General features: G+C 40.6%; 2 protein-coding genes across 2 annotated transcripts in view; both read right to left on the bottom strand.

The window, feature by feature from the left end:
• The window catches only part of NEBL (nebulette), a 354,941-nt gene that overhangs the window by 282,166 nt on the left and 44,854 nt on the right, over positions 1 to 27,921 (bottom strand). The window lies entirely within an intron of this gene.
• C10H10orf113 (chromosome 10 C10orf113 homolog) lies at positions 24,360 to 27,638 on the bottom strand. The gene is given in 3 exon segments (XM_021064960.1): positions 24,360 to 26,044; positions 26,047 to 26,182; positions 26,184 to 27,638. Coding segments are annotated over 3 exon segments (366 nt in total). The 5' UTR covers positions 26,307 to 27,638; the 3' UTR covers positions 24,360 to 25,937.

Genomic DNA, 27,921 nt, shown 5'->3' with positions numbered 1-27,921 from the left:
TAACCCATTTTTTTCTCCATAAAGATTAAAAAGTTTATATTTATTAAAGTAAATTTTTATTCTAATATAAATATGCAACTATGAAAACATATATACAAATGAACCTTACGATAGGTGACAGGGTGAAGAGGCAAAAATTTCTCTTCCTCACTGGCATTGTCCTCTGCAGGACAGACAAGTCACTTGGACATCATGAATAAACATAAAAATATTTTAGATACATTGCAGCGAGGCAGGCATGGAAATCTACTTTTTCATTTAGGACATTCTTAAAATGGGCTACATCTGTACTTTGCCTTAGCTTCACAATATTCCTTTGATAAAACGCATTTTGAAAAAAATCCATAAGTATGTTTTCTCTGGGCAGGATTTGGTATTCTCCTGGTGCAGTGACACAGAAAAGAAACAGAAGAGATGGAAGTAGTACCATTGCCGTACTTCATCATAATCTTCATGGGAATTTAAAGGTCAATTCCATGCTGTTTATCATGAGGGCCAATATAAAACAGAGCTCATTTGTATTTAGTGTTTTGTGTTTGGAAATACCCCACCATCACTATTAGCTTATGCAAAACTGCACAATTTGTGTGAGGAGAAACCAATGGCATGATAGATTTCTTATTTCCAGCAATGGCATTAAGACCCCATAACTCAAACAAGAGGATGCTATTTCTACAACATTATCAATGCTCCTTATCTATTTCCTCTCAATATGAAAAAAAAATTTTTTTTTCTTTAAAACACTGAAACCAAAAATGGCCTGGGGGATGTGTTTCTGAAGGTGCACATTAGAAATTAGACTTCTGGGAGTTCCGTCGTGGCACAGTGGTTAACAATCCAACTAGGAACCATGAGGTTGCGGGTTCGATCCCTGCCCTTGCTCAGTGGGTTAAGGATCCGGCGTTGCTGCCATGAGCTGTGGTGTAGGTTGCAGATGTGGCTCGGATCCTGCGTTGCTGTGGCTCTGGCGTAGGCCGGTGGCTATAGCTCCAATTCAACCCCTAGCCTGGGAACCTCCAGATGCCGCAGGAGCGGTCCAAGAAATGGCAAAAAAAAAAATCAGATTTCTGGTGAAATGAAAAACCAAGAATAGTTGCCAGTTTGCTAGAGCCCAGGCAACTTCTCATAATGCCAGCACAAGGAAAATGGCAAGCTAACCTCATCTCCCTTTAGAACCATATGCCCTTCCCTCACCACAAACACACCACACACTTTCATATCTGGGCAACATGGACTCCCTATCAGCCTCCTTACCCCCAATGTCAATCCTAACCAACTTGCTGGTCTGCTAAACTATCCAACCAGACTCAGCAGAACCATTTCTTTTTCAAGAAATCCTTCTTAAACAATCATCTACCCTCCCTCAACAAGAATTTGCCTGAGCTTCTATCACATCTTGTGTACACCCTTTCAGGAAAACACACAACACAGTGTCACATTCATTTATTTTTCTGTCTCCATAAACTCCTGGAGGACAGAGACGGTTAACATCTCTTTGTGCCCTCAATGATGGCAATGTCTAATATCATCACCAATAAATGTTTGTTGAATGACTGAATGATTGGGATTTCTGAAAACTCACACTTACCATTTTTTACCTCATTTTTACTTCCCATGGTTAATCTTCATAAAATAATGCTTCCTTCCTAAAGGGGACTATATGCAATCTCTTGGAATAGAACATGATGGAAGACAGTATGAGAAAAAGAATGCACATATATGTATGACTGGGTCACCATGCTGTACAGCTGCAATTGACACAACACTATAAATCAACAATAATCTAGTAAAAATAAAATTTAAAAAATAACCCTGCCTTGTTATTGGTATTATACCCTTGGTATAATACATAATTAAACTTTTTTCCTTGATGACACAAGTTCATCCTCATTTTATAAAATATCACCGAGGCCCCCTGGCTACTGATTTGTACAGGACTGCCTGTTACAATCCTAAAAGCATTCCCGTGGCAAGGATTTATGAAATCTTGAGTCACTTCTTAAGTTTTCTCTGTCTCTCCTTTTTTTTTCAGACTTTCTTTTTGCCCTATTTTTAGTAAAACTGCCTCTAGGAGTACTCACAATCCACTTCTCTTAATTAATGGCCTTTAATCTGCTAAAGGCAGAGGAATTTGATAACTAAGCTTGTTAAACCTGTGCAACTAAAACTAAATAGCCTTTGAATTGGCGCCCATAAAGTAATAATGTCTTGGGGCTTCGGTATTTGGAATGCATGACAACTACCTCAGATGTTTGAGGTCTTGGAAATTACACGACTGTTCTCCACCCTGGTCTGCAGTCCTGACCTCCACATAATTGAGATTTATAATAATTAAGCACCTGAGATATGATTTGCCATAATCCATCCTTAGGGGAAAAAAAGATTCACATGGAAATTACTCAGAAGCTGGAAGTTTAAAATGAATTAAATGGCTCTTGGTACATTCTGAAATGGGCTAATCAATTTGTGTACAGCATCTGACCATCTGTAAAACGGAAAACACTGCTGAACTACTATACGTAGATACTGTCTGTCAGGATAGGCTTGATTACGCTGCAGGAACAAACAACCCCAAATCATCAGTGTCTCCCATTGACAGTGTTTTTTTCTCAATCATGCTGTATGCCTGTCATGAGTCACCTAAGGGACCACATTCTCACCCCGGGATCCAGATGTCTACGTCAATATTTTCACTCCTGGTGGACAGTAAGAGCTTCATAAACTTTCTGCCCAGAAGAGACTCCATCACCCCTGACTTCATTTCATTGGCCAAGGCTAGTCAATGGCCACTCCTGAGTCCAGCCAGGCTAGAAGGAACAACCTACTGAGAAGGGAACCACGGGGAAGGAAACTGGGATGTTTGGTCAACAGAAATACAATTAACTACGGTGACTGTGAAAGAAAGGATGCGGGTATCAGTCTCGAGTATTGTCAAAGAAGGACAGTGACAGCACCGCTTTCCACAGAGGATGGACTTGACCTCAGAGTCCCTCTTACTCCAACATTCCTGGCAACTGACTCAGGATGGCAAAGCGAAATAAAAACTATCTTCCAACCCTTCTCCAGAGTTCAAAGAGTCCAATGTTCAGGGTTAAAAGAACCCTTCCCAGAAGCAGTATCTGAAAGGAAGGCAGGTGAACATCCTAACTGGGTGACAAAGAGGCAGAAGCAGCACGTGAAAAGCTCTGGGGGGGGGTGGCATGGTCCACAATGAGGCGAAGAAGGACAGTGTGGAGACTCATGCGGTGACAGAGGAGAATGAAAAAATGAGACACAACAAGGAGATCCATTGATCTGACCGGATCTTTGAGGGGTCGTCGGGGAAGAAATCAAAACTGACATTTGTTTCTCTCTCCTGAGCAGAGTCTGGATGACAGTGACATCTGGGAGCGAGGCACGAGGAAGGAGGAACGGGTCTGTGAGGGAACCCACATTTAGACTGCCGGTGGGGCCTGTCCAGGGCACGGCTGGAGAACCCAAGGTGAGAGCTGAACACCAAAAGCGGATCATCCGCCGAGAGATGGGACGTGGAGTCTGGGCGCTAAGGAGCCTCTTCAGGGAACAACCCGAGTGGGAAGCGCAGAGGACAGGTCAGAGCTCAGGGGAGCAGCGCTGGAAAGGAGAGAGGTGAGTGCGGAGAGGGGAGCTGGAGACAGAGAGACCAAGAAAAATGAGGCTAAAGAGGCACCTCTGAATTCACCCAAAGAAGTGGGGTGCTGGTGACTTGTGAAGAGCAGGTGAGAGTCCAGGCTCTGAGGACAGGCGTGGTGCTGCCGGCTGTGACTAGAAGACAAATGGGAGGTGAGAGGGCAGGGGCTGCCCTTAGCTCAGCGACAGTGCCCACGGACAGCACTGCCTTCCTCACACCCTCCTTCCCCCACCCTGATACCGCAGCTTCAATGAACCTCTCTCCAAACAGAAACAGACTCACAGACCTAGAGGACAGACTGGCGCTTGCCAAGGGGGAGAGGGAGGGAGCGGGATGGACTTGGAGTTTGGGGTTGGATGCAAACTATTACATTCAGAATGGATAAGCAATGAGCTCCTGCTGTACAGCCCAGGGAACCTAGAGCCAGTCTCTTGGGACAGAACATGATGGAAGATAGTATGAGCCAAAGAATGTGTATGTATGCATGACTGGGTCGCTGTGCTGTACAACAGAAATGGGCTCAACATTGTAAATCAACCATATTTTAATAATAAAACACACAGACACACAAATGCTCCTCAGAATGAAAGTCCCCGTTAGAGTTAAATAAGATGAAAACAGATGTGTTTTCTGAAAAATATTTTTATGGTTCCAATATTTAAGTTTATCTTTTGCAACACCGTGCCTTCAACTAAAGACTGCACATCATCTTTTACTGAGTGGCAAAGATACAAAGCACACGCGCTGCCTCTACGCTGATGCCTCCCAAGCTCGAACTTCCGGCCCCGATCTCGGCCTCCACGTCCGGGCTGTCCCATAAAGCATGGCCCACTCGCCACTCAACCTAACCTGGCCAAGGCTGACTCCTGCATCTTCCCACAAGTGCCCTGTGAACCCTGGGAAAATGGAATTCCTGTCCAATCAGATCAACATGGTACTTAAGTTGTTCAAGAGCCGCAGTCTCCACAGTAAGCTGCTTACAAAACAGTCTCATCCCAAGAATCTCTGCCTAGTAAAACTGCAAACATAGATTCTTGCTAGACACAAATTGTCTGTCTTCTCAACCACAAGTACGTGGGAATTCCCACCTCTGCTTTTTCCCCTCAATTACAAGAAATATATTTTTATAATGAACAAGTCAGTCGCACTTAACACTTTTATCTTCGTCCTTATGCACCTCGCTGACCTGTGTTACACCTGGGGGCAAAGCCTGGTTTTCAGGAATGAGAAAGCTGGGCAGGCTCCCCGCCCCCACCCAGTTTTGTTATTAGCCATTTCCCACTTGGCTAGAACTCACCTTATTACTGCTCCCTGCGGTTCGGGTCCTGCTGTTCGGTCTAAATACATTTCTCTATTGAACTTTAGACAGATTTGTCCAGCTGGCTAGCAGACACTTTAGATTCAACAGGACCAAAATCAAGTTCATCACACGCACACACATATACACTATATATATATGCATATATAAAAATATACATATACAATTTCCCATTGCCAAGGGGGAGGAGGGACTAGGATGGACTGGGAGTTTGGGGTTAGTAGATGCAAACTATTACATTTAGAATGGATGGGCAATGAAGTCCTATTGTACAGCACAGGGAACTATATCTGGTCTCTTGGGATAGGTTATGATGGAAGATAATATAAGAAAGGGAATGTATTGTATATATACATATATATACATATATACATATATATATATATATATATATCACTTTGCTCTACAGCAGAAAATGGCACGACATTGTAAATCAACTGTACTTCAATAAAACTTTAAAAAATGAAAAAAAATTCCCAGGTGTTCTACCATCATCTAATCAATCATCCCAACTAGGACATCAGCATAGCTTTGACTCCTCCCTCTCCTCCCCAACCCAAGGTCAGCTCAACCTCCTGAATCTCTCAGATCTGTCAGCATATTTCGCTTCCTACCACCACTGTCTGGGTCCAAGCCTCCATCCTCTCTCCCCTGGGTCACTGAAATAAGCCCTGCCCACAGGAAAGCAAGAAACAAGGCAGTACTGCACAATGAGCCAAGAAGACTGTATATGCCTTCTGATGGGGGGGAGGGGTTTTACCTTGTAATGTCTCAGTTATAACATTTATCCTATTGGAACACTGGAACTTAGGTCCTTATTTTCCTCAAAAAAAAATTAACAAATCTTCAGAGTGTTCAATGCGGCTGTGACATTTCAATAGATGTAAGAAAAATAAAGGATCAAGGATCCTAGCTAGATTTTATGTTTTTTCTACTACAAAAAAAAATGGCATGTGAGACTAATAAACAGCCTACAAGACATAGAGTGCCAACGCAAAACAAAAACATGTCTTTATTCAATCAGCTTTTGGGTACCTCCACATTTCCTCTAAAATTTTTCCCAAATTCAGTCATTTGGTCTCCATCTCCCCAACTGAGATTCTTTTCATCTTATCCTTAGATTGTTACTATAAGGTAGTTTTTCTTCATCTTGTCTTTGTTACTGACGTTTTACCCATAACTAACACAATCCTATAGCATGTCTTTTTTTCAATTTGTTAAGGCCAACTTGAATTTATTTCATATTTTACAGAGTATTGGCAACTCCATAAAATCTGAAAATCTGACGTTATGGTCTCCAATTCTTAGTCAAATTACCTACAGAAATACTAAGCAGAACAGGTCCCTATACGCTATCAATCCTCCTATCACTTCATTGTTGTGGGAACAAAGATAAATGTTCTACAGATGTGACATTCATTCATTCACTCATCTACCATTATGACAGTCAAGAGAAAGAAGCAGCTTACTAAAGTTAAGATGAACACAGCTATTATGGTTCATGGTTAAACTGTAGGCAGTTAGATTGATGTACTGCTTATTTGTTTATATAAAACTTGGTACCTAGGTTCCTCTGGAAACGACAGTAAATTCTTTGACAGTTTGATCTGATGTCTTTTATTTACCATCTATGTATTCAATGTTAGTCTGAGCTACCTATAATTTCCATGGCCAATAATTTTTGACCATGTATTTTTAAGCTAGTCACAACACTTAACAGATTTTTAATTCCCAGGCACTTCTCTTCATCTCCACAATTTAAAAAATAATAATAATGGCACCTGCCAGTTCCTTCAGGACCCAGCGTGCTGACTAATACAAATAGTTCCCGTTCTTCAAAGCACTTTTTAACTCTTTTTCTATTTTGACTCTCTTTACTTTCATCAAAACTGGGAACTGCTCCAGGCCACTTCGCATCTGATATCTCTTATGAAATGTGAATTGAATAAGACATTAAAAGCTTCTGCCTTTTCACCAGCTTCTGTTATCAGTTTTCTGGCCCTGTCCATCAGGGACCCATGCCAAGCAACTGGTGAAATTATATTACAACAAAGTCTTTCTGAAACTTGTAGTAACTAGCCCATATGGACAGGGTCCAAAGGGGACTCACAGGAGAGTCTCTCTGATGTGGGAAAAGTTTAGAAAAAGAGAATAGGAGGGAATATAGATTGCTTCTTTCAATTTATGAGTTTTTTCTTGGCTTCTTGTGCACCTTCCAAGAGGAAGAAAAAGGAGAGGAAATTTTAAGATTAGTTCTAGTAACTTAAAACCACGGCAGACCATTTCTTTAACACAGACAAACGAAGATTCTTCAGGATTTGGTCTCTTTTCACCTGGCTGTGTCTATCTTGGGAACTCAAAGGACGTGCATTTGGCAAAGAAATGTATGGCGGTGCTAGACTCTACTGGCCCAGAGGGTCTGAGGCATTTTATTAAAGGACCATGAGCTGGACAACATTTTACAGGTGGAAAGGAAAGAAGTCAGCAGGGAAAAGGTGGCTCCTGGCCTCTCTTAGGTTGCTTCTGTCTCTTTCTCCCATCACAGAGCACTTCGAAAGAACCAGGTACCCAGAGCCAAGCTCATCAGTCTCCAGCAGCAGCGAAAAAACTCCATCCGTGTTTATTCAGTCTGCTAAGCCCGTGAAAACTGAATAACATTTCCAAAATGCCACTCTTGCCCACAGGCTGGAACAGGAGAAAGAATGTGCAACTATATGTGGTCAAAATGTTTTAAGTGCTTTCTTCAAGATCAAAGAGTTGATAAAATCTAGGAAGGGAAAAGATACATAGGCCCTCTTTGGCTTCTGTATCCACAGATCTCTAGCATCTAAGTTCACTCACTAGAAGAGGAGAAAAATATTTCTTCCTGAAAAATCTACTGCTTTATACACAAATCAGTACACGTCTTGTCAAAATCTTTTTAAAATGTCCTAGATCACTTTCCTAAGCCTCTCCTGCAGGTGTTTTTCATACTCCATGAATCACACCAAAGGTCTCACTAACCCTCCTTTGTGCAGAGATACTTTTTTTCTCAGAACCAGGAAACATTTCATGACTTTTGTGAAAGAGTCTTTTCCATTCCAAGCTTTCCAGAGAAAATTCTATTTATGTCTGGTTTGACACTGTAAGCATCACCACTCAACTTAATTTACTCTTAGAAGTTCTTAAGAGTCTAAAGAAGGCCAGCAGTCAGCTATTGTTTAAAACCTGTTTCTTCTAAATGTCATTCTTTTGGTGGCAGCATGTGTTTTACAGGTCCCTGTAAACATCACATGATACGGTATGGTGTCCCCTCTTGGCTTCCAAGTCTCATAGTACTGAAAGTGAAATTCACCGAACCAGATTCATCAACCGGAAGAATGATGATTCTTTCCCATCAACTCTTAAGTGTTAGTGAAGAAAAAACTAGAGCCAACAGACAGACCCAGGGGCTGGAATAGTACAGAAAAGGCTCCTTATAATTAGGTAAAGGTGTCCAAAGTGTAAATGTCTCTAAGATTTATATGCGTGCCTCCAAAATCTGACACCTTTAAGCATCGTGGTCATGGATCACTTACATCAAAGTCGGTATTAGTGTTTGTTTAAAATACAGGTTCCAAGGCCTCATCTCAGACCAACTCTACCAGGGTCTAACAGGTGAGGTCCAGGAATCGACCTCCCTGGACTTTTCTTAGGTCCACTAAAGTTTAAGAACCCCTGCCCTAAAGATGAGTCTTGAAAATGTCCTACAGAGAGTTATCTAGTGAATGGAAAAATGTGACGACCTTTGGTCAAGGTATGGACCAAGCTGGGGAAAATCTAGCCAAAGAAAGGCAGGTAGAGGGAGTGATAAGGGGATCAAGACGGGAGTGAAGAAAACTGATGGGCAGAGATGACCAAAACCAAGGACACGTTCCCACAGATGTAAGAATTCTTTTCAATTCTAAATCAATAAACTTTCAGAAAACACTGAGTTAGGATGTTAAAACAGGATAGTCACATACTCCTACCTTTCAAAATCAAACACTGAACTGCTATCTAAATTGTTGAGCTTAAGGAATAGGAAGCAAATGAGATTTACAGCATAACTCGATAATGTAACCTAAATATGATAAAATATGGGAAGTATGGCTCAAATCCGACTGAAATTTTCTGTCTCTATGTTAATTTACCTTGAATTGAATTTAGACAAAAGGATACCCAGTGGAGTTCATCTCCTGGCCACTGGTTAGCTTCATTCCTGTCTCAGTCAGTAGTCCATGGACATCAGCTTTGGGAGAAAATGACCAGGAACACATGGGTTTGGCTTCCCCCTGCCTCCTTCTACAACCCCTGCCACCCCGGCAACCCCCTCCCTCCCCACAGTCCTCAGACTACTGTACAAAAGAGGCCAGAACTGGAACTTAAGAAAACCTGGGTAGCCAGGTTCTGATCTCTACTAATCCATTAATGAGGCCAATTAAGTCAGTTAACCTTATAGGGTGCAGCTTCCTTATCAGTGCAGTGAAGAGGTTAGACTAGATTATCTTCCAGCTCTAAAATCTAAATGAATATTATCCACAACAGTGATGCAGTGCTTTTCACTCAAAAGAGGACAGAGCTCATAGGCATCTCAATTTACTTTCCCCCACTGAAAAGTGTAATATGTCAAAATGACTCCGTGGTTAGTAATGTGACTTGGCTAAACAAACTAGATTCTAAAAGAAAGAGAATCCCTTTGGATTTGGATACCAGTGAAACTCTAGCCCCTCTCTTCACCTTCCCTTCACCCGCCTCCCTTCAGCTCCCTCTCCTCCCTGCCTCACCCTCAATGAGCTAATTGCTTTAGCCCCAGTTGGGTACAACATGATTTACATAGAACACTTAGTCTTCAAAAAGTTTTGCTGAGGGTAGCACCTTAGATTAGCCTGAAGAAGTCCTTTAGACATTCTTAAAGGGTCTGTAAAGGACAGAATATGCACACAATTTTTGGAACTACTGGGTTTTGCCTACATATTTTAATAGAGCTTTAGAGCAGCTTCATCACATCAGTCTATCTTTGCTTAATTTGTTTCTACCTTTCACCTCACTCTGGGCCCACCTCTTTCGTCCTAGCTCCTCCACTGGTTCCTCTCCCCTTCTTCATCAGAGTATCAGTAACCAGCAAACTGTTCTCAAAAACAAAAATGTAATACCTCTCAGCTTATATTTCATTTAACTCCTCCAGGAGTTTGAACTTCTCAGCTAGCACTACTTTGGGGATTTTTGCCTGCACACTGGCAATTCTCTACTGTTTCCAAATACTATTTGTTGCCTCAAAGCAAATAAAATGAACTCAGTGAGAGGGTGCATCCCTCCTATTCCCTACAGTAACAGGCTTGCCTCCATTTCAGCTAAACTAGTCATTTTCTGCATTGTCAGGCTTTGGGGGTTCTGCCTGTAGTAGTCTGGTTACATCATTACCAACAAAAGATTTACAACAGGTCTTGCTTCCATGGCAAGCAGCAAGAACAAATGCAAACATCCAGAGAACGGTAAACAGAAAAGATAAGGCTGAGTCCACCTCTGAGGACACTGGAATGCAACTCTCCCAAATGCAGCTACTTTCATCACAACAACTGAAATTATTGGCATTTCCCTGAAACATGACAGGAACCATGCAATAAATGAAGACATTAGACTTTTTTTTATTGATGTAATAGTCCCAGCTCCATGCAAAAGACTCTAATGACACAAGAGCAGTCACCTTCTGCGTATGAATTCTTTGACTTGTTTAATGGACTAGACAAGGGTTGCCATTTTAATTCACGGCCCTCCATAAAAAGAACACTTAGAATAATCTCCTTTGGAATCTTTATGTTTTCTGTCACCCTGATAGCAAAGTGCTGCTACCCACAATTATCTAAGCGTAAACAGTGGTTAGAAAAGGCAAACATCAGTAATGATGGGTCAGTTGACAAACGATGGAGCAGAAGAGTGGGGTGGGTATAGATTTATGACAGTGTTAGGACTCTGGCGGTCGACCCCTCTCAGGTGACAGTGTAGCAGTACACACACAGTCCAGACGTGAAAGGAGGCATTTTCATCCATTCGCAGAAAAAACAAAGGCAGAACTATGACTTTTTCCTCTTTGTAGTCCTAGAACCCTTTGTAGTACAGAGTAAGCAGTCAGTAAAGGCTCAGTGAATGAAACCATCATGCCAAATTCAGAGTCAGGAAACCCAGTGATGTTAAATAATTATAATGTAAATAAAATCGCATCATTTCACACGAAGAGAAAGTGGCTGGATTTCTCTACCCCTCTTAGTAATGGGAGGCCACTCTGGACATCTTAAGGCTAGAACTGGAATCATTTCTTGTTTCTCAATGTCCTCGCTCGGTAACTGTCCCCCACCCCCAATCAATTCATAAAGATGAAGTCAGGTCATTGAGGACTCTACACGACCATTACGTGAAAGCATAAATATCCTTCACTATGTATCACCATAATTTGAATATATGCAGAAAAAAACAAAATTTCATAGAGTCTTCCTCCAGCCCACTCCCTCCATGGCCTCTACCCGGTGAATGATTTGAATACCGTTTTGCCTGTAACCACAGCCTTAGCAAAGTCCAAGTCAGGTGTGTCTTTTCCATAAACAAGATACAGGTCTGGCGCAAGGCACGAACTTGCTGGGTAAATGGTTAAACTGAAAGTGATGGGTATGGATTCGATCATTCTAATTTCTTTCTATACAACCTCAAAAGCTCCCAGTGCCCTGCCCACCAGCACGGCAGCCTCCCTCCGCCTCCCCCCACAGCCGTCTTCTCCCTCTCCCTCACTTCCTCCCCCACCCCCGGCTGGTGCCAGCCTGCGTTCTGTCCCTCCACGCCAGCTTGCCATTGCTATTCCCGCCATCTGGAGTCAGTCTTCAGTATCTCTGTCTCATCAACTCTCCATCTATTTTAAAATATCATCTGAAAACATATGTTTCCCCCACACACACCCCTTTCAATTTCCTCTCTGCTTTTATTTATTTCATCCTCTGACTTCCTTCAGCTCTGAAAAACCCATCTGATTCACTTCAGAAAACTGCTCTACAAAGGGCTGTAGCTGCATTTGATATGAAAGATTGTAATCGCTCAGGTCTGAAATATCTCGTTTGAGTGGTCAGCACGTGCGCCTCCATTTTATCTCCATAAAATGATGGGAAGAGAGAGAGAAAGACTATGAACCAGGAAACGAGAGCATTTCTAACATTAAAATTGCCTCGAAGGCTGTGGAGCATTTCCAAGTGTCCGGTGCTGCTGGGCTCTAGAGCATGAACCACAGACTGGCCACCCTGAGATCATCACTGAAAGTCGCTGTCCTGAACATCTTTTTAAACACTTAGCACTCAAGAAGAAGCTGCTCACCCCACTTTTAAGACTGCCAATAAGCGAGTTGGGGAAAAACCTAAAAAGCCTCCCTCCATCCTTTCTATATGCCTTCAAAAACATCCCCAGTAACCTGGACCAGAAGGGGGGAAAAAGGAAACAAACCCCCCAAAACAGAGAGGATGAGAGCGCTCCAGACATCCTGTCGGTCAGATACTTGCAGACCGCCTGGCCACCTTGTTCTACTGCCTCTTTACTTTCTCTCGTTAACCTCTGCTGCCCTGATTATTCCCTTCTAATTCTCCCAGCCAGCATTTATCAATCAAGTGAAGGGTGCATGGCCTCAACCATTCTCCACCATCAGCCAAAGCCCTTCTGCATCGTGCTGTTGATTGTGATTCTTTCATCTTATTTGCCTTTTCTTTCTTTATCCCCCCCTCACCACAATGAAGCAGCTGAAAAATGAGAATCTCGCCCTCAAACTCCACTCTATTGTCAGTTCCGCGGGCTGCAGCCGTTGTGAGAGCTGGAAGAATCACTGTTGCTAAGCAACACTTTTGCACCCTGTGTAAAAGATAAAGAGCACCATGCATGGCTCTGAGGACCAGGCAGTCCAGTCCCCCGTGAACTCTAGGGGGCCGACCTGGGGACAATCAAGAGAGAAATGTCGACTCTATTAATATGGGGCTTGGGGAGGAAAGTTCTTGAATTTTCCTTCTTTTTCTTTAGATCATTTCTCATTTTCTCCAAAAGAAAGATGACCTAATGGGCAAAGAAATGGATAGCAAACCCATAATCTGAGTTTCCAGGATTGATCTGTGCCACAAATTCACTCGTTGAACAGAGCTGCTTCATTACATACCCTTCCGTGACCTGGTTTCCTCCCCCTGAAAAAGTGAAAATTAAAATCAGCTGCTTCACAAAATTGTAAGCAATTGATTTTTTTAAACAATATTACAAAGTCCTCAGCAATGACTAAACGACCATCTGTTATTAAATGGTAACAACACATTTCCTGCCAGTCTTTCTCAGACGCCTCTTGAAGCAGTTTTTCTTACTGGAGATTCCATCCCCGCCTATCAACCTTCGGTGAGAACATTTTGTGGCTTTTTGGCCGAAATATTAGCCACCAGAATGTAACCTTAGAGAAGGGAGGGTCGTCGCCTTCATTCACAACCTGAAACAGAAGCGGATGTGTCAACGATGCAGTGAAAGACCGAGCCACATCCCTCCAGCTCTTCCCTCTGTCACTCCCGAATTGAAGCGAAAAGCGAAGGACTCGGTGACATTACAATATCATGACCTTCTTGAACTCCAGCTATCTGTAAGTCTAAAACTCCTGCGATACTCAGATCTTTCGCTGTGGTTCAGACAGCAGGTCACCCCACAATATTTATTCTCTGTTCTGAGATCAGACTTCAGGCCCAGCTCACCTCCGGCTAGGCGCGGCCTAGTAGCAGCTCTGGCCAAAATGATCTGCATGAAAGTGATGGGCAAAGCTCTGCGGTCACAGTTTTCCATCTCCCATTGCCCCCACTCTTCCTGCTGGAGGGAAAGTGGACCCGATGAGAGTCATCGTGAAACATTTGGACAAGGGCAAGATGAAGGGATGGTGGAAAAAGAAGACTGAGCCCGGGTCTCCGATGGCTTCACACACTTAGGTGACAGAGAAACACACTTTTATCTTATTCAAGCTGCTGGGTTTGGGCTTCTCGGTCACTTGCAGAGCCTATGTAATGTGTACCCAATCAGTTCTGTTCCACCTCCACCTTGGGGGCTTCCTAGATTCAAGCAATGCCAAGCATGCCCATGAAACGACTTTGTGTCCAAAGGAACTCCCAAAAGTTCAATAAGTGGAAACTGAAATAAGATCCACCACTTACTGAGTGCAGCTTTCCACTCTACCAAGAAAGTGAAGCAGTTCTCATCTATAATTCAACTTAGGAAACATCATGCTTTTAGCTAACCGGCATATATTTACTCAGCACCACTATGTGCAAAGTACTGTCTAAGCAGATGGAAGCTACAAAGATGGACAGGACAAGCCCAGTCTTCCTGGAACTAACATCCCTTGGAGAGTGTCACGAGATGTAGTATTTTAATAAGGCTTCATTGAGTGATGTGTGACTATCCTGGACAAATCATTTACTTCTCAGTGATGATAAAGAGCACCTCCAGGGTCTCATCTGCTCTACATGTCTAGGCTTCTACCACAACTGTTAATACGTGACCTCAGCATCTCATCAGCGGTAGGATTCTTTTCACAGCTTTAACGAGGTATAACTGGCACAGAATATATTGCACATATTTAAAATGTACAGTGTAGTGGGTTTTGACACAGGTATGCCACGAAACCATCACCCCACTCAAGATAATGAACGTTTCCACAATGACTCTTCACATCCTTTCGTAATCCATCTCCTCTTTCTTCCCCACTAACCCAAACTCAGGGAACCATCAACACGCTTTCTGTTGCTATAGATCAGTTTGAATTTTCTAGAATTTTAAATGACACCATACAGGAGGTACTTGGTACAGCCTGATTCCTTTCACTCAGGAATAATTATTGAGATTCACCCATGTTGTTGATTACATTGATATTTTGTTCCTTTTCACAGCTAAGTAGTATTAATTTGCATGAATACATTAAAATTTATTATCCATTCATCTGCTGGTGGATATCTGGGTTGTTTCCAGTTTGGAACTATTAGAAATATAAGTTAACGAATATAGAACTATGTTTCGGACTTCCAGGTAAAGTCTTTTATACACACATTGTTTGTACACATAAGGTTTTACTTCTCTTGGAAAACCATCTTAGAGTGGAATGGCTGTGGGTATGGCATCCAACTTTTTAGGAAACTACCAAATACTTTTATAAATAACCTTACCATTTTACATACATACCAGCAACGCTGGAAAGTTCCAGTTTCTCTACACCCTTTTTAACTCTTGATATGGCCTGTCTTTTTTTTTTTTTTTTTTTTTTTTTTTTTTCTTTTTAGGCCCACACTCACAACATATGGAGGTTCCCAGGCTAGGGGTCGAATCGGAGCAGCAGCTGCCAGCCTGCACCACAGCCACAGCAAAGCTGGGCTGAGCAGCATGTGCGACCTATACCACTGCTCACAGCAACACCAGATCCTTAACCCACTGAGCAAGGTCAAGGATTGAACCCGTATCCTCATGGATCCTAGTTGGGTCCATTACCACTCCAGGAACCAAGAGTTTTTTCTCTTCTTACTGCAAAGTTCCAAGAGTTCTTTATACATTGTGGATACAAGTCCCCTGTGTGATAAATACTTGGCAAATATTTTCTCCCAGTTTCTATCTTCCTGTTCTACTATCTTATTTAGTATCTTTTGGAAAGAAAAACTTTTAATTCTCATGAAGTATAATTTATCTACTTTTTCTTCTATAGTTGGTGCTTATGGTGTCATATTTTTAAAATAATTGCCTAGCTCAGGGTCGCTAAAATTTTCTTCTACATTTTCTTCTGGAAATTTAATTGTCTTAACTCATACCTTAAACTTATGATCCACTTCAAGTTAATTTCTGTATGTGGTATAAGATAAGGGTTGGGGTCCTCTTTTTTCCCCACGTATATGGCTATACGATGGTTCCAGCACCATTTGTTGGAAGAATTTTCCTTACCCACCTGAATTAACTTGCTGTCTTCATTATGCTATTCATCTCCTACTTTCATGCTACCACCATGCCGTCTTGAGTACTAAACCTTTATAAGTCTTGAAATCAGGTGGTTTATGTTCCAATTTTGTTCTTCTTTTTCAAAATCACGTTCTTAAGTCAGCAAGGCAAGTTCTACAAAATAAAAAGGCTGCTGGGTTTCCACTGGGGTAATACTGAATATATAGATCAATTTGGAGAGAATTAACAAAACAATATTGAGTCTTCCAATTTATGAGCCGGGTATATCTATCCATTTATTGAGACATTAATTAACTTTTCTCAGCAACATTTTCCCAGGTTCAGTGTCGGGGTCTTATTTTTGCACAGCTTTGTTAAATCTATCCCAAAGTTGGAGTTCCTGTCGTGGCGCAGTGGTTAACGAATCCGACTAGGAACCACGAGGTTGCGGGTTCGGTCCCTGCCCTTGCTCAGTGGGTTAAGGATCTGGTGTTGCCGTGAGCTGTGGTGTAGGTTGCAGACGCGGCTTGGATCCCGCGTTGCTGCGGCTGTGGCATAGGCTTGGCAGCTACAGCTCCGATTAGACCCCTAGCCTGGGAACCTCCATATGCCGCGGGGTGCGGCCCTAGAAAAGACAAAAATAATAATAATAATAATTATCCCAAAGTACTTTTTTTTTTAATGCTATCATAGATGGCTTTGCTTTTCAATTTCAAGTTCCCATTGGTCTATCTTGGTATATGCACTTGAAAAGAATGTACATTCTGCCGTTGCTGGGTATAATTTCGGGGCCTTTATTTATAGACTGTTTTCCTCCTCATTGTGGGTCATATTTTCCTGCTTCATTTCAGACTGATTGCCAGACAATGTGAATTTTACACTGTCGAAGCTGGAATTTTTTATACTCCTTTAAATATTGGGGGGCTTTGTGTTGGATGCAATAAAGTTACTTGGAAACAATGTGATCCTTCCATGGCATGCTCTTAAGCTTCGTTAAGCAAGACCAGAAGAGTCTAGTTGAAGGGCTAATTTTGCCACCCGACTGAGGCAATGGTTTTCTGAGAACTCCAACTGAGGCCCTGCAATGTTAGGAGGTCTCTCCACACTGAGTGATGGAAAATATAAAATAGAGTGCTCTAGGAATGATTCCACCTGATTCTTTCCATGTCTTCTCCTGGCCTTAAGCAGCTTTCTAGTCACTGAAAACTCTGCAGATCGCTGGAGTGGGCTTTCTGTGCAGCTCTCTCCTATCCCAAATATCCTGTGAATTCCAGTGGCTGTGGCCCCTTCAAACCCTGAACTGGGTTTTCTCAACTGAAAGCAATAAGTAGGCTCTGTTACATATCTGAAAATACATACTCCAGGCAAGAAGCTAAAACAATTTCATGCTTCTCTTCTCTGAAAGACTACTGTTTTGTGCTATTTGTCTAATGTCTGAAAATTGTTGTATCATATATCTTCCCTAGTTACTTTTAGGTTTTTTTTTTTTAAGGTTAAGAGTTATTCCCATCCCTTTATTATCACTAAAAACATATCATATCTCTCAAAAGGCTCTATATCTTCTTAATCTGTTCCTTCCAATATCAACTTTAGAGAGTCAGTTAAGTATAGTATGGTGGGTATAAAGTGGGCTCCGAGGTCAGACAACGTGGGTTTAAGACGTGACTTTGCCACTACTCTCTGTGTGATCTTACACAAGTTATTTAACTTCTCTGAGTCTACCCTACTTATCTGTAAAATAAGAATATTAGACATATATACATATCTTACAGAGACATAAGTGAGGAAACACAAAGCATTTAACACTGCTCTAGGTACACAGTAATTACTCAATGATTGCTGTCATGTAAAATATTCATTATCACAGTCACCTCATATGCCAAATAACAAAGACAGCAACTTGAGGTCACTCTGGCTAGTTAGCAGTGAAACCTGTGCCCACCATAGGCTACGCCTGAGCTGTCTACACTAGCAGGAGAACCTTGTTAAATTCCGTAACTGACAAGAACGTCTCCTCTGGCTAATGGATTATATTTGTTTCCTCTAATTCCTTCCTTGCCATCATCCTTTCCGTACAGTTTCCTTTCAATCATGGTCAAAATATCACCATTTTATATCCTGGCCCATTCCCTCTGAAGGAGCAAAATGTTCATATGCCGTATTCATTCTAAGGACCCCATATACATTGACTCAATTTTATATTTAGTGTAACAGTAAAATTCTGAAAGCATACTTAAAAACCTATATTGAAATTATCACAAGATAACAGCACAGCAAGCAACTCAGCTTTTCTCTATTTAATGTTCTATTAACTTAGGTTAAAGCTCTTATTTGCTCTTTTTCCAACCTCTGGGGAAAGATTTTTTCTATAAGTGCAACTAACTAAATGAGCATTAAAAGTAAGTGAAGTTTTGCTTCATTATTGAAAAAGCTAATATTTGTTATATGTATTTAGACACTGTTCTAGACATGCCATAAGGCAGAACTATGCTAATCTCATCTACATGGAGGCAGCTTTATTTTTCTAAATTACAGATGTTATGGAATGAGTCTTTAAAAAGTCACTGACCCAGTTTGTCTCCCTATGAATGCATATTCTATATACTGATAAAATACAACACCAGGTGTTATAATTCAGCACAAGTTATACCTTAAACACAAAGAAACTTGGAGACATAATTTTCACAGCTTACAAGCACTTTCACATACATTCTCTCTTTAATTCTTATGACGATTCTGTGAGCTAAGAACCCTCAACAGGAGAAAGCCAATTTTGTAAAAACAAAATGAAAGATGAAGACATCCAACTACAATCTTTTCTCTACCCTAAAAGTACTTAATTCCGGACTGAGTCAAGTTCACTCAATGTTTACATTTGTGAATACTTATTTTCAATGGACTGTATCACTTTGCTTTATTCAACAGTAATAAAATGCCATTTTCTCATGAGTTTCATAGCAACATTTGTCTCTATTACCTCATCCCTAAAACAAAAGACCTTTTCCCCAACTTCTAAAAGATTAAAATTTTAAAAATTTCAAACCTACCCCACTCACATCAATGGACAGATCCTCTCAAACCTATCCTACTCATATGGATAGACAGAAAATCAACAAGGCAACAGAGATCCTAAATGACACAATAGAAAAGTTAGACTTAATCAACATTTTAACATGGAAACAACCTAAATGTCCATCGACAGATGAATAGATTAAGAAGATATGGTATATATACACGGTGGAATACTACTCAACTATAAAAAAAGAACAAAATAATGCCATGTGCAGCAACATGGATGGAACTAGAGATTCTCATACTAAGTGAAGTAAGTCAGAAAGAGAAAGACAAATACCATATGATATCACTTAGATCTGGAATCTAATATACAGCACAAATGAACCTTTCTGCAGAAAAGAAAACCATGGACTTGGAAAATAGACTTCTGCTTGCCAAGATGGAGAGGGAGGAGTGGGATGGACTGGGAATCTGGGATTACTAGATACAAACTATTGCCTTTGGAATATATAAGCAATGAGATCCTGCTATATAGCACTGGGAACTATATCTAGCCACTTATGATGGAGCATGATAATGTGAGAAAAAAGAATGTATATGTGTATGTGTGACTGGGTCACCTTGCTGTACAGTAGAAAATTGACAGAACACTGTAAACCAGCTATGATGGAAAAAATAAAAATCATTATTAAAAAGAATTTCAAACCTCAAAAGATTTCAAAAATAGTGCAATGAATGTGCCCTCTATCTAGATCCACCAGTTGTCAATGTTTTGCCATATTTGCTTTACACATGCATACAAATGTTTAAAGCAAGTATGTATAATATTTAACACAATGTAATATTTTCAAATAACTATACATGTATTTCTTATTATATAAATTATTTAATAAAAATTATCATATATATCATATGACTTATATGAAAGTTAGTATCACAACAATTAAGTAGTTAAATACTTCAGTTTTAACCTCCTAGGAACAAAAGATGTTCTCTTACATACATTGTTACAACATTATTATCAAATACATGGTACTTGTTTTCAAATTTCCCCAATAAATGTCCTTTATAGCTGTTGCCCTGATGTAGGATGCAATCTGAGAGCATACACTGCATTTAGATGTCATATCTCTTTAGTCTCCTTTAATCAAAAAATAGCTTCCCCAGCTTTTTTGGCCTATAATGACTGGCATTTTTTAAGAAAACAAGCTCTCATTTTTTTATTTGTCTGACTGTTTCCTCATCATTAGGTTCAGGTTACACATTTGGGGCAGGAATGCTGCCAAAGTGACGTGCAGGGCTATCAAATTAGTGGGTACATGACACCAATTTGTTCTTCTTTTGGTGATGTTAGATGGCTTAAATTTGATCACATGTTTAGTATTCTCCATCCTAAAGACACCTTTTTCCCTTTGTAATCAAGTAGTCCAAAGGGCAACACTTTGAGAATATTCTGACTGCAACATCTTTCACTCACTCTCTTTACCATCCACTGATCATTCTTGCCTGAATCACCTATTAATCACCAAGGCTGTAAAATAGGGATTTTCTCTTCCATCATACTTCACATTTATTAACTGACTCTTCAAAAGTACTCCGTGATAGCAAAAACACCGAGATCCGCCTATATGAGAGGGTTAGAACAAGAATGAAGATGCTCGCTGGAGAGACCAAAGCACTCCAGAGGAAGTCTGGACCAGTGCTAGACACACACAGCTCTGCATTTGCTGCTATGGAGATATTTCTTTATGGTCAATCTGGTTCAAAGGAATTCTTCCATTGTATAAGCGGTGGATGTTTACCATGTTCTTTGTTCCAAGACGATGATGGAATACTGGCACAGGATCTAAAGCAACTACATTTTTCAGGCTTCATACAATAACCTCTAGCTTCCTGCAGTAGAGGAAGAAACTGAACATATCAGATTGAGAAAATTGGACATGGCTGAAAAATCAGGAGATCATTCGTAAAATGTGCTTGCATCCAAAAGTTTTTTTATAGTACAAATCAAATACCCCAAAATTACACTCTTTCATCCCTTGTCTTGCATGACTTTCATTCAAGGAAGGAAAAGGTATTTCTTTCTAATCCTTCTACCTTACAGAGAGATATGCTGAGCATTTATAACAACATAGCTTCATAAACTTGGTCAGGCTAATTGTCTGCAGACCATCTTAATGCAATGAAAATGCTCAACTCAGTGCTTCCAAGGTTCGGCACCTACCACCAAGTTCCAGGTCAACAAAATCGAAAGATTAGTTTAATTTAATTCAACAATCATAATGTAATCCACAAACACTCTGCAAGTGATGGCACCCTTGCATGTTATTGTAAATATTTGACTTTATACTTTCCAAAGTTTTATAGAAAAAGCCAAAATCAATGCACACTTATTGCCAGTATATTACATAACAGTAGAAATAAATTATTAAATAATTCTCCTAGGAATCACTATAAAAGGGTAAAATCTTAATCTTGGACGGGGTCATAGAGAGATAGTCCAATCTTCTACCCAATCCCAGGTTCATGCCTTCAGCATCTGAAACAGCAATGTCATCTTTGTTTAAATACCGCCAGCAAGAGACAGCCTACAATACACGGCATTTCATTCACTAATCATCGGCTACACATAAGATGACCCTGAGACCGTGGCACGAAGAATCAATGTGTTTTTTATGTAAAGCTACCCATACACCAGAAAAATACAGTAGTGGAAAAACACAAATTTAATAACAGGCTTCCTTTCAATATTAAGATTTTCCAAAACATTTAAAGCACAATTCTATTAATCAAAATTTGATACAGCAATATTAAGCAACATATACCAAATGTTTCAGGCCAAGGAATGTGGAGAGCTCTCTCATTGTATCCCTGGCCCTGAAATAGATCTTTCTCGAAACTTCACCGTCTGTGTCTTCCATCAGAGTTCCAAGAACATTACTTCATTTCCTCTTGTCCACCACAGTCCTCTGAATATAAGGGCTTATTTGCTTAAAAATCTCTTCTATTTTCTTGATCTATTCATCATCCAGAATAGAGTGGCAATGACAATTTATAAACATAAGGAAATATAAATATATACAGAAAAAATTCAATGACTTTAAGCCTAAGTGAACAAAACAACACCATTATAGAAAAAGGATACAATTCAACAACAAAAAACCGAGCAACCCAAGTGAAAAATGGGGATAAGACTTAAATAGACATTTCTCCAAAGAAGACATACAGAAGAACCCGTAGACACATGAAAAGATGCTTTAAATCACTAATTATTATAAAAATGCAAATCAAAACTACAACGAGGTACCCCCTCACATCAGTCAGAATGACCATCATTAATGAGTCTACAAATAACAAATGCTGGGGGAGGGTGTGGAGAAAAGGAAACCCGACTACTCTATTGGTGGGGATGTAAATTGGTATAATCACTATAGAAAACAGTTCATAGGTTCCTCAGAAAACCAAAACAGAACTACCATATGATCCAGCAATCTCACCCCTGGGTATATATCCGGATAAAACTGTAATTCAAAAAGGTACATGCACCCCTATGTTCACAGCAGCACTATTCACAATAGCCAAAACATGGAAACAACCTAAATGTCCATCAACAGATAAATGGATTAAGAACATGTGGTACATATATACAAAGGAGTACTACTCATCCATAAAAAAGAAAGAATGCCCTTGCAGCAATATGGATGCAACTAGAGATTATCATACTAAGTCAGTCAGAAAGAGAAAAGATAAATACCATATGATACCACTTATATGAGGGATCTAAAATATGACACAAATGAACCTATCTACAAAAGAGAAACAGACTTAGAGACATAGAGAGCAGACTTGTAGTTGCTAAGGAGGAACGGGGAGGGAGTGGGATGACTGGGAATTTGGGGTTAGTAGACATAAACTGTTATATTTAGAATGAATAAATAGCAAGAATATACTGCATGGCATGGGCAACTATATCCAATCTCTTGGGATAGACCATGATGGAAAACAGCATTTTTAAAAAATGAATGTGTGTGTGTGTATATATATATATACACACACACACACACTTTGCTATACAGCAGAAATTGGCACAACACTGTATATCAACTATAATTTTAAAAAACTTAACAAAAACTATGGTATCTGTGAAGCACAAGAAAGTGAAGTACAACTGTGAAAAAAGAAAAAGGCAGAGGGACTTAATCTGGTTGAGTTTAGAGATATGAAGTTTGATGATGGGAAAATGCTCAGCATCCAGGTATGAAATCCAGAAAAGATATCAATTTGAGCCATCAATTGAAAATATAACAGATAAATTTCCTAAGGAAAAGAGACAAGAAGAAAAGAGCAACAATGAATATCTACTTACACTCCTGCCTAGTATTTCTGCCTTGTGTATTGTCTTGATTTTCCAACTTTCCCCCAATGAATACTGTTACCTTCCAACTGTAACATCATTTCTGTAATGTCAAGAATCAAATCTCACATACCTTCTGATATTGGAGTCATAGAAGATACTCAATAAAATCACTTTGGATGGTTCTAACAACCGCCTCAAAATATTTATGAAAAGACTAGTAGCAATGGGACTTTATCAACACATAACATATTTCCTGGACAATGAAATTTACCTTCTAAGGGTACTCTGGAGTGTCACACAATTTAATGTCTCCTTGAGGCCAACGCCTCACACAGGATGTCTTTATATTAAATTAATGCATCCACTCAATGAAAACTACTAAAAGCCCACCGTGTGCAGGGTACTATGCTAAGGTACACCTCTCGGAAGACACAAAACTAAACCAGACAAGGTCATCACTCTTGAAGATCTTACAGTATTGCAACCATTTTGTGCAAAGTCAAAATTAACTTGTCCCTTGAGTCATTTTAGTATATTTCATTGTACTCGCTGAAAAAAATTGCTTATAATTTTACAGCTTTCTTTCAACTTTGCCAAACAGTCTTAATGTTTGGCATTAACTAATTTAACAAACTTAATGAATTATACAATGTGAGTACAATTGCTAATTACTTCACATCTGTAGATGAAACTTCATATTTGTAAAAATTCTCTATCATCAACTCCATTCATACACTGAGCTCATTGATTAAAAAGTTCACTAGAATCTTTTACGCACCTAAGGCTTTAGTCCAAGTCATCCTGGCCTTCCCAGCGGCCCATAAATCCTCACCACCTGGTCCCCTCCTTATGGACTTATCAGCGCCATCTCCCATGCCTAAAGCTCTCCCCCATCCCCACCACACAAATCTTCCAAATTCTTCTTCCCTTTCAAGTGGCATCTCCAGCTCATCTACTCCACAGTCTCCCATCTCTGAACTCTGATAATCTATGGAAACCCAGCCTCCGCCCACTGAACTTCAGGTTTGTGTTTCCTGTGTTATTCAATAACTGTTTCACATGAGGCGGGTTTTTTTTTTTCTCTACTGGAATATATCCGTAAAGCTCTTTGAAGGAAATCTCCATATGTGAGTGTGGTGTTCACTAGCACCTTTTTAAGCAATTTTTTGCATATAGAAGGTAGACCAAAGAGGCAGATAACAAATGACTTTTGGTATGTAGAGAATTTCATATCGTACCTCCTATACTTGGCCCTTTGATAAATGCTTTTAGATCATAATACTGCTGACTAGACCAACATATATTCGTTCTACTCATAACCTAACTCTTCAGAGAGGGTTCTATTTTAATGGAGGATGAAGGGGGAGAAGAGTAAATCTTTTAGCACGTTGATATAACTATTATCACTACTGTATTACTGTTCTTTATCATTTAAGGCACCATCACAAACAACAAGAAAGACCAAAGAACTATGAGTTATTAATCCAGGGATACAGAAGTCTAATGGCCAATCTATCAGGCCTAATAATACCTTGCCCTTCATTTGCTGACCTGTAATAATCAGACCAGGGCCACAGAGTGGCAGTTTCTTCCTGAGAGGTCACAAGACCCGTCATGGTCATAAAAACCACCGCCACTTTTGGCTCATTAGGATCACTCTTTAAGTCAAGCAGAACCACCGCCCTGCTACAGTATCAGGATCCAAAGTTTCAAACGCAACAGGGAATGTACGATTTGGAAAAAAGTACTACAAAATGATCAGGAATAAACAGGCCAAAAGAAATAACAAAGAGCATAGCCTGAATCAGTCTGCAGTGAAGCCTGGGTGTGAAGGAGTAGCTCGGGGCCCGGGCGGGGGCGGGGGGTGGGGGGAGGCAAAGAGGCCACAAAGGAAACCTTTCCCCAAAACATACCTCAAAGAACCATCTGGGGCTGGTAAGGGAGAGATGGAGTCGTTGAAAACAGCTCCAATGTCTCCACTTTCTAGAATTAATGGAAACTCTGGGTCTCGAGAAGCTCACACACACAGACACACACAGCAGGCACACGCAACAGGCTGAAGCTATATTCGCTCTTCAACAAGATGTCTCGTCTTACCGAAATGAAACCAGGAGCTCCTTTTCACAACCTAAGACTCATATTAAAAAGGTGTTTCATAGTTTTAAACAGTCTTATAAACTAAACCACTGTTTTCAATTCTGAAAACACGTTTTACGGTAGGAAGAACTTGGGGGGGGGGGGGCGCAGTGCAATGGATGAGCTCATGTCTCGAGGCTTCACCTGAAATCATCTAGTGGCAGCCTTGCCTTTTTCATACAAAATAAAGCCTCCAAGTAGGGAGGAAGCACAGGTTGAAGAAGGGAAAGTTGTCACCAGAGGAAAACGAAGGCGGGCCTGCTACATGCAAGTGAATCCAGAGGGAATTCCAGTTTTGTTCCCTGGCCATCAAAAACAGTTTGGAAGATTTGTGCCAAAATTGGAAATAAAAGCATGCTCTTTTCTCCCTGCACCCTACAGAGCTGCCTTTGAAGTCACATGTGCTCCACAGGGCACAGACAGAAACAAAAATCAGGCACTTAAGTTTTCTGCAGCCGGTTTAGCATGAGACAGTGTGCTTCCAGCATTTTATACAACAGTCATTTCAGCTCCCTCTCCTTCGATATGATGAGCTTTTGTCTCATGCCCTGGAATTTAAATCCGTGCTTCCCTCTGGTTATACCTTCTGGTCCCAGGGACAGCCTCAGGACTTGGCCCAGCTGCCTGGATCTGGTTCAGGCCCTGCCTGGATGGACCGACTCCAGCTCTCGGCTTGTAGGAACTGGGGCTGACTCTGCAGCCACCTGGCAAGAGCTGGCTGGCTTTGCAGCCTTCTGGACTTCCCTGAACAGCTCACTGGGGTGCTTCAAGCCCCCCTCATCTCTTCATTCTGCCTTACCAGGGCTATGGGATAAAACACAGCTATCCATTCTTCCTGCCTCAACTAAAAGGTGAGAAAAATATCGCATTTGGAATAGTAACAACTAATGCTGGTATATTTCAAAAAAAAAATCCATCTTCAAAATCAGGTACTTCCTTGGTAAGCCTCATTACAGCCTTAAGGATAGAAATGTTTCTACCGCTTATTTTGTTTTGTTTTTCTGCCTAGATACTGAGTTTAGAGAATGGAAGGATCCTGAGCCAGTGTTACGTAAGTGAGAGCTAAAAGGTAGGAAGGGGGGAAACAAAAACATTTCATATTTTCCAATGCATAAAGTTACCTGCTCGGTGAACTCAAAAGGGAAAAAAATCAAAATAGTGTATTTCCAGCATAAAAGAGTTTATTGTAGGATATTAAAAGTGGCACCTTTTTTTTTTGGCAGGAAAGCTAGAACTGAAAGGAATCTTAAAGACCAACTAATCCAATTACTTAACGAGGTGGAAAGTGCTGCCCAGAAGTCAGTGGTTCAGACTAATAGGGTGGTGTCAAGGAGACATGCAAACCCTCTAGAAGGAGCCTCCACTGGCCCAAGACAGGACAATTTGAATATCAAAAAGAAGGACTGCAACTGATTCAAACGTATCAATTCTATAAAGTCCGTGAGTGTATAATGAGTTGATAAGAGGTCCTTCCACCTCCACCCCCAAAACAGTAAAGAACAGCTCACTAGTGACCACCAGTAAAAGGTGCTGGAGCCCCAATTCATCATTCTGACAAATGATAAATACAAGGCAAGGCTGAATAACATACCATTTTCTCTTTCCAAACTATATTTCAGGATAACCAAGTAACTGATGATGGAAACTTCACCCATTTAAAAGAATCCCAGCGAATAAAAGCAGAAATTATCACAGAACTAGAAAAATTCCATTTTGACTTTCTCAGCTGAAATTCAGCCTTTCAACTGGGTCCCAAGAGGTGGAACACAGATCAGCTAAGGATCAATGAATGTAGAGGAGAATAAAATGCCACAGTTAGGGTAATTAATTAGTAAAAATGTAAGAGGAATGAGTATCTGGAAAAGAAAGGTCAGAATGGAGATGGGGCAGCTGAGGCCAGGTCGGGAGAGACCAAACACCATCAACACATTTTCTAAGTCTCAATTTAGCCTAGCATTGCTTAAAGAGAAAAGAAAAAGAGTGAGAAAAGTGAGAATGTACACAAAACATGGAAACATAATATTAGGGAGAGAGAGAAGGAAAAAAAAAGTTGGTCCTGTTCATGCCAGCATTTTTCACCACAGCCAAAACTTGGAAGCAACCTCTGTTCTACTAATGGATGAATGAATAAAGAAAATGTCACACACACACACACACACACACACACGCATGCACGCACACGTGTGTGCAATGGAATATTATTCAGCCATGCAAAAGAAGGAACTCTTGCCATTTGCAACATCATGGGGAGACCTTATGAAGGCATTATGCCAAGTGAAACAAGTCAGACAGAGAAAGACAAATACCATACAATTTCACTTACATATGGAATCGAAAAGAAACTGAACTCACAGATACAGAGAACAGACTGGTGGTTGCAAGGGGTGGGGGGGGCGGGTGTAAGGAGAGGGCGACATGGGTGAAGGGTGCCCAAAGGTACAAACCTCCGGTTGTAAGATGAAGAGGCTCTGGGGAATGTAACGT

Source organism: Sus scrofa, chromosome 10, assembly GCF_000003025.6.
Source record: "Sus scrofa isolate TJ Tabasco breed Duroc chromosome 10, Sscrofa11.1, whole genome shotgun sequence".
Taxonomy (NCBI): domain Eukaryota; kingdom Metazoa; phylum Chordata; class Mammalia; order Artiodactyla; family Suidae; genus Sus; species Sus scrofa.
The sequence above is the reverse complement of the archived record's forward strand: the minus strand, read 5'-3'. Positions and strand labels throughout refer to the sequence as shown.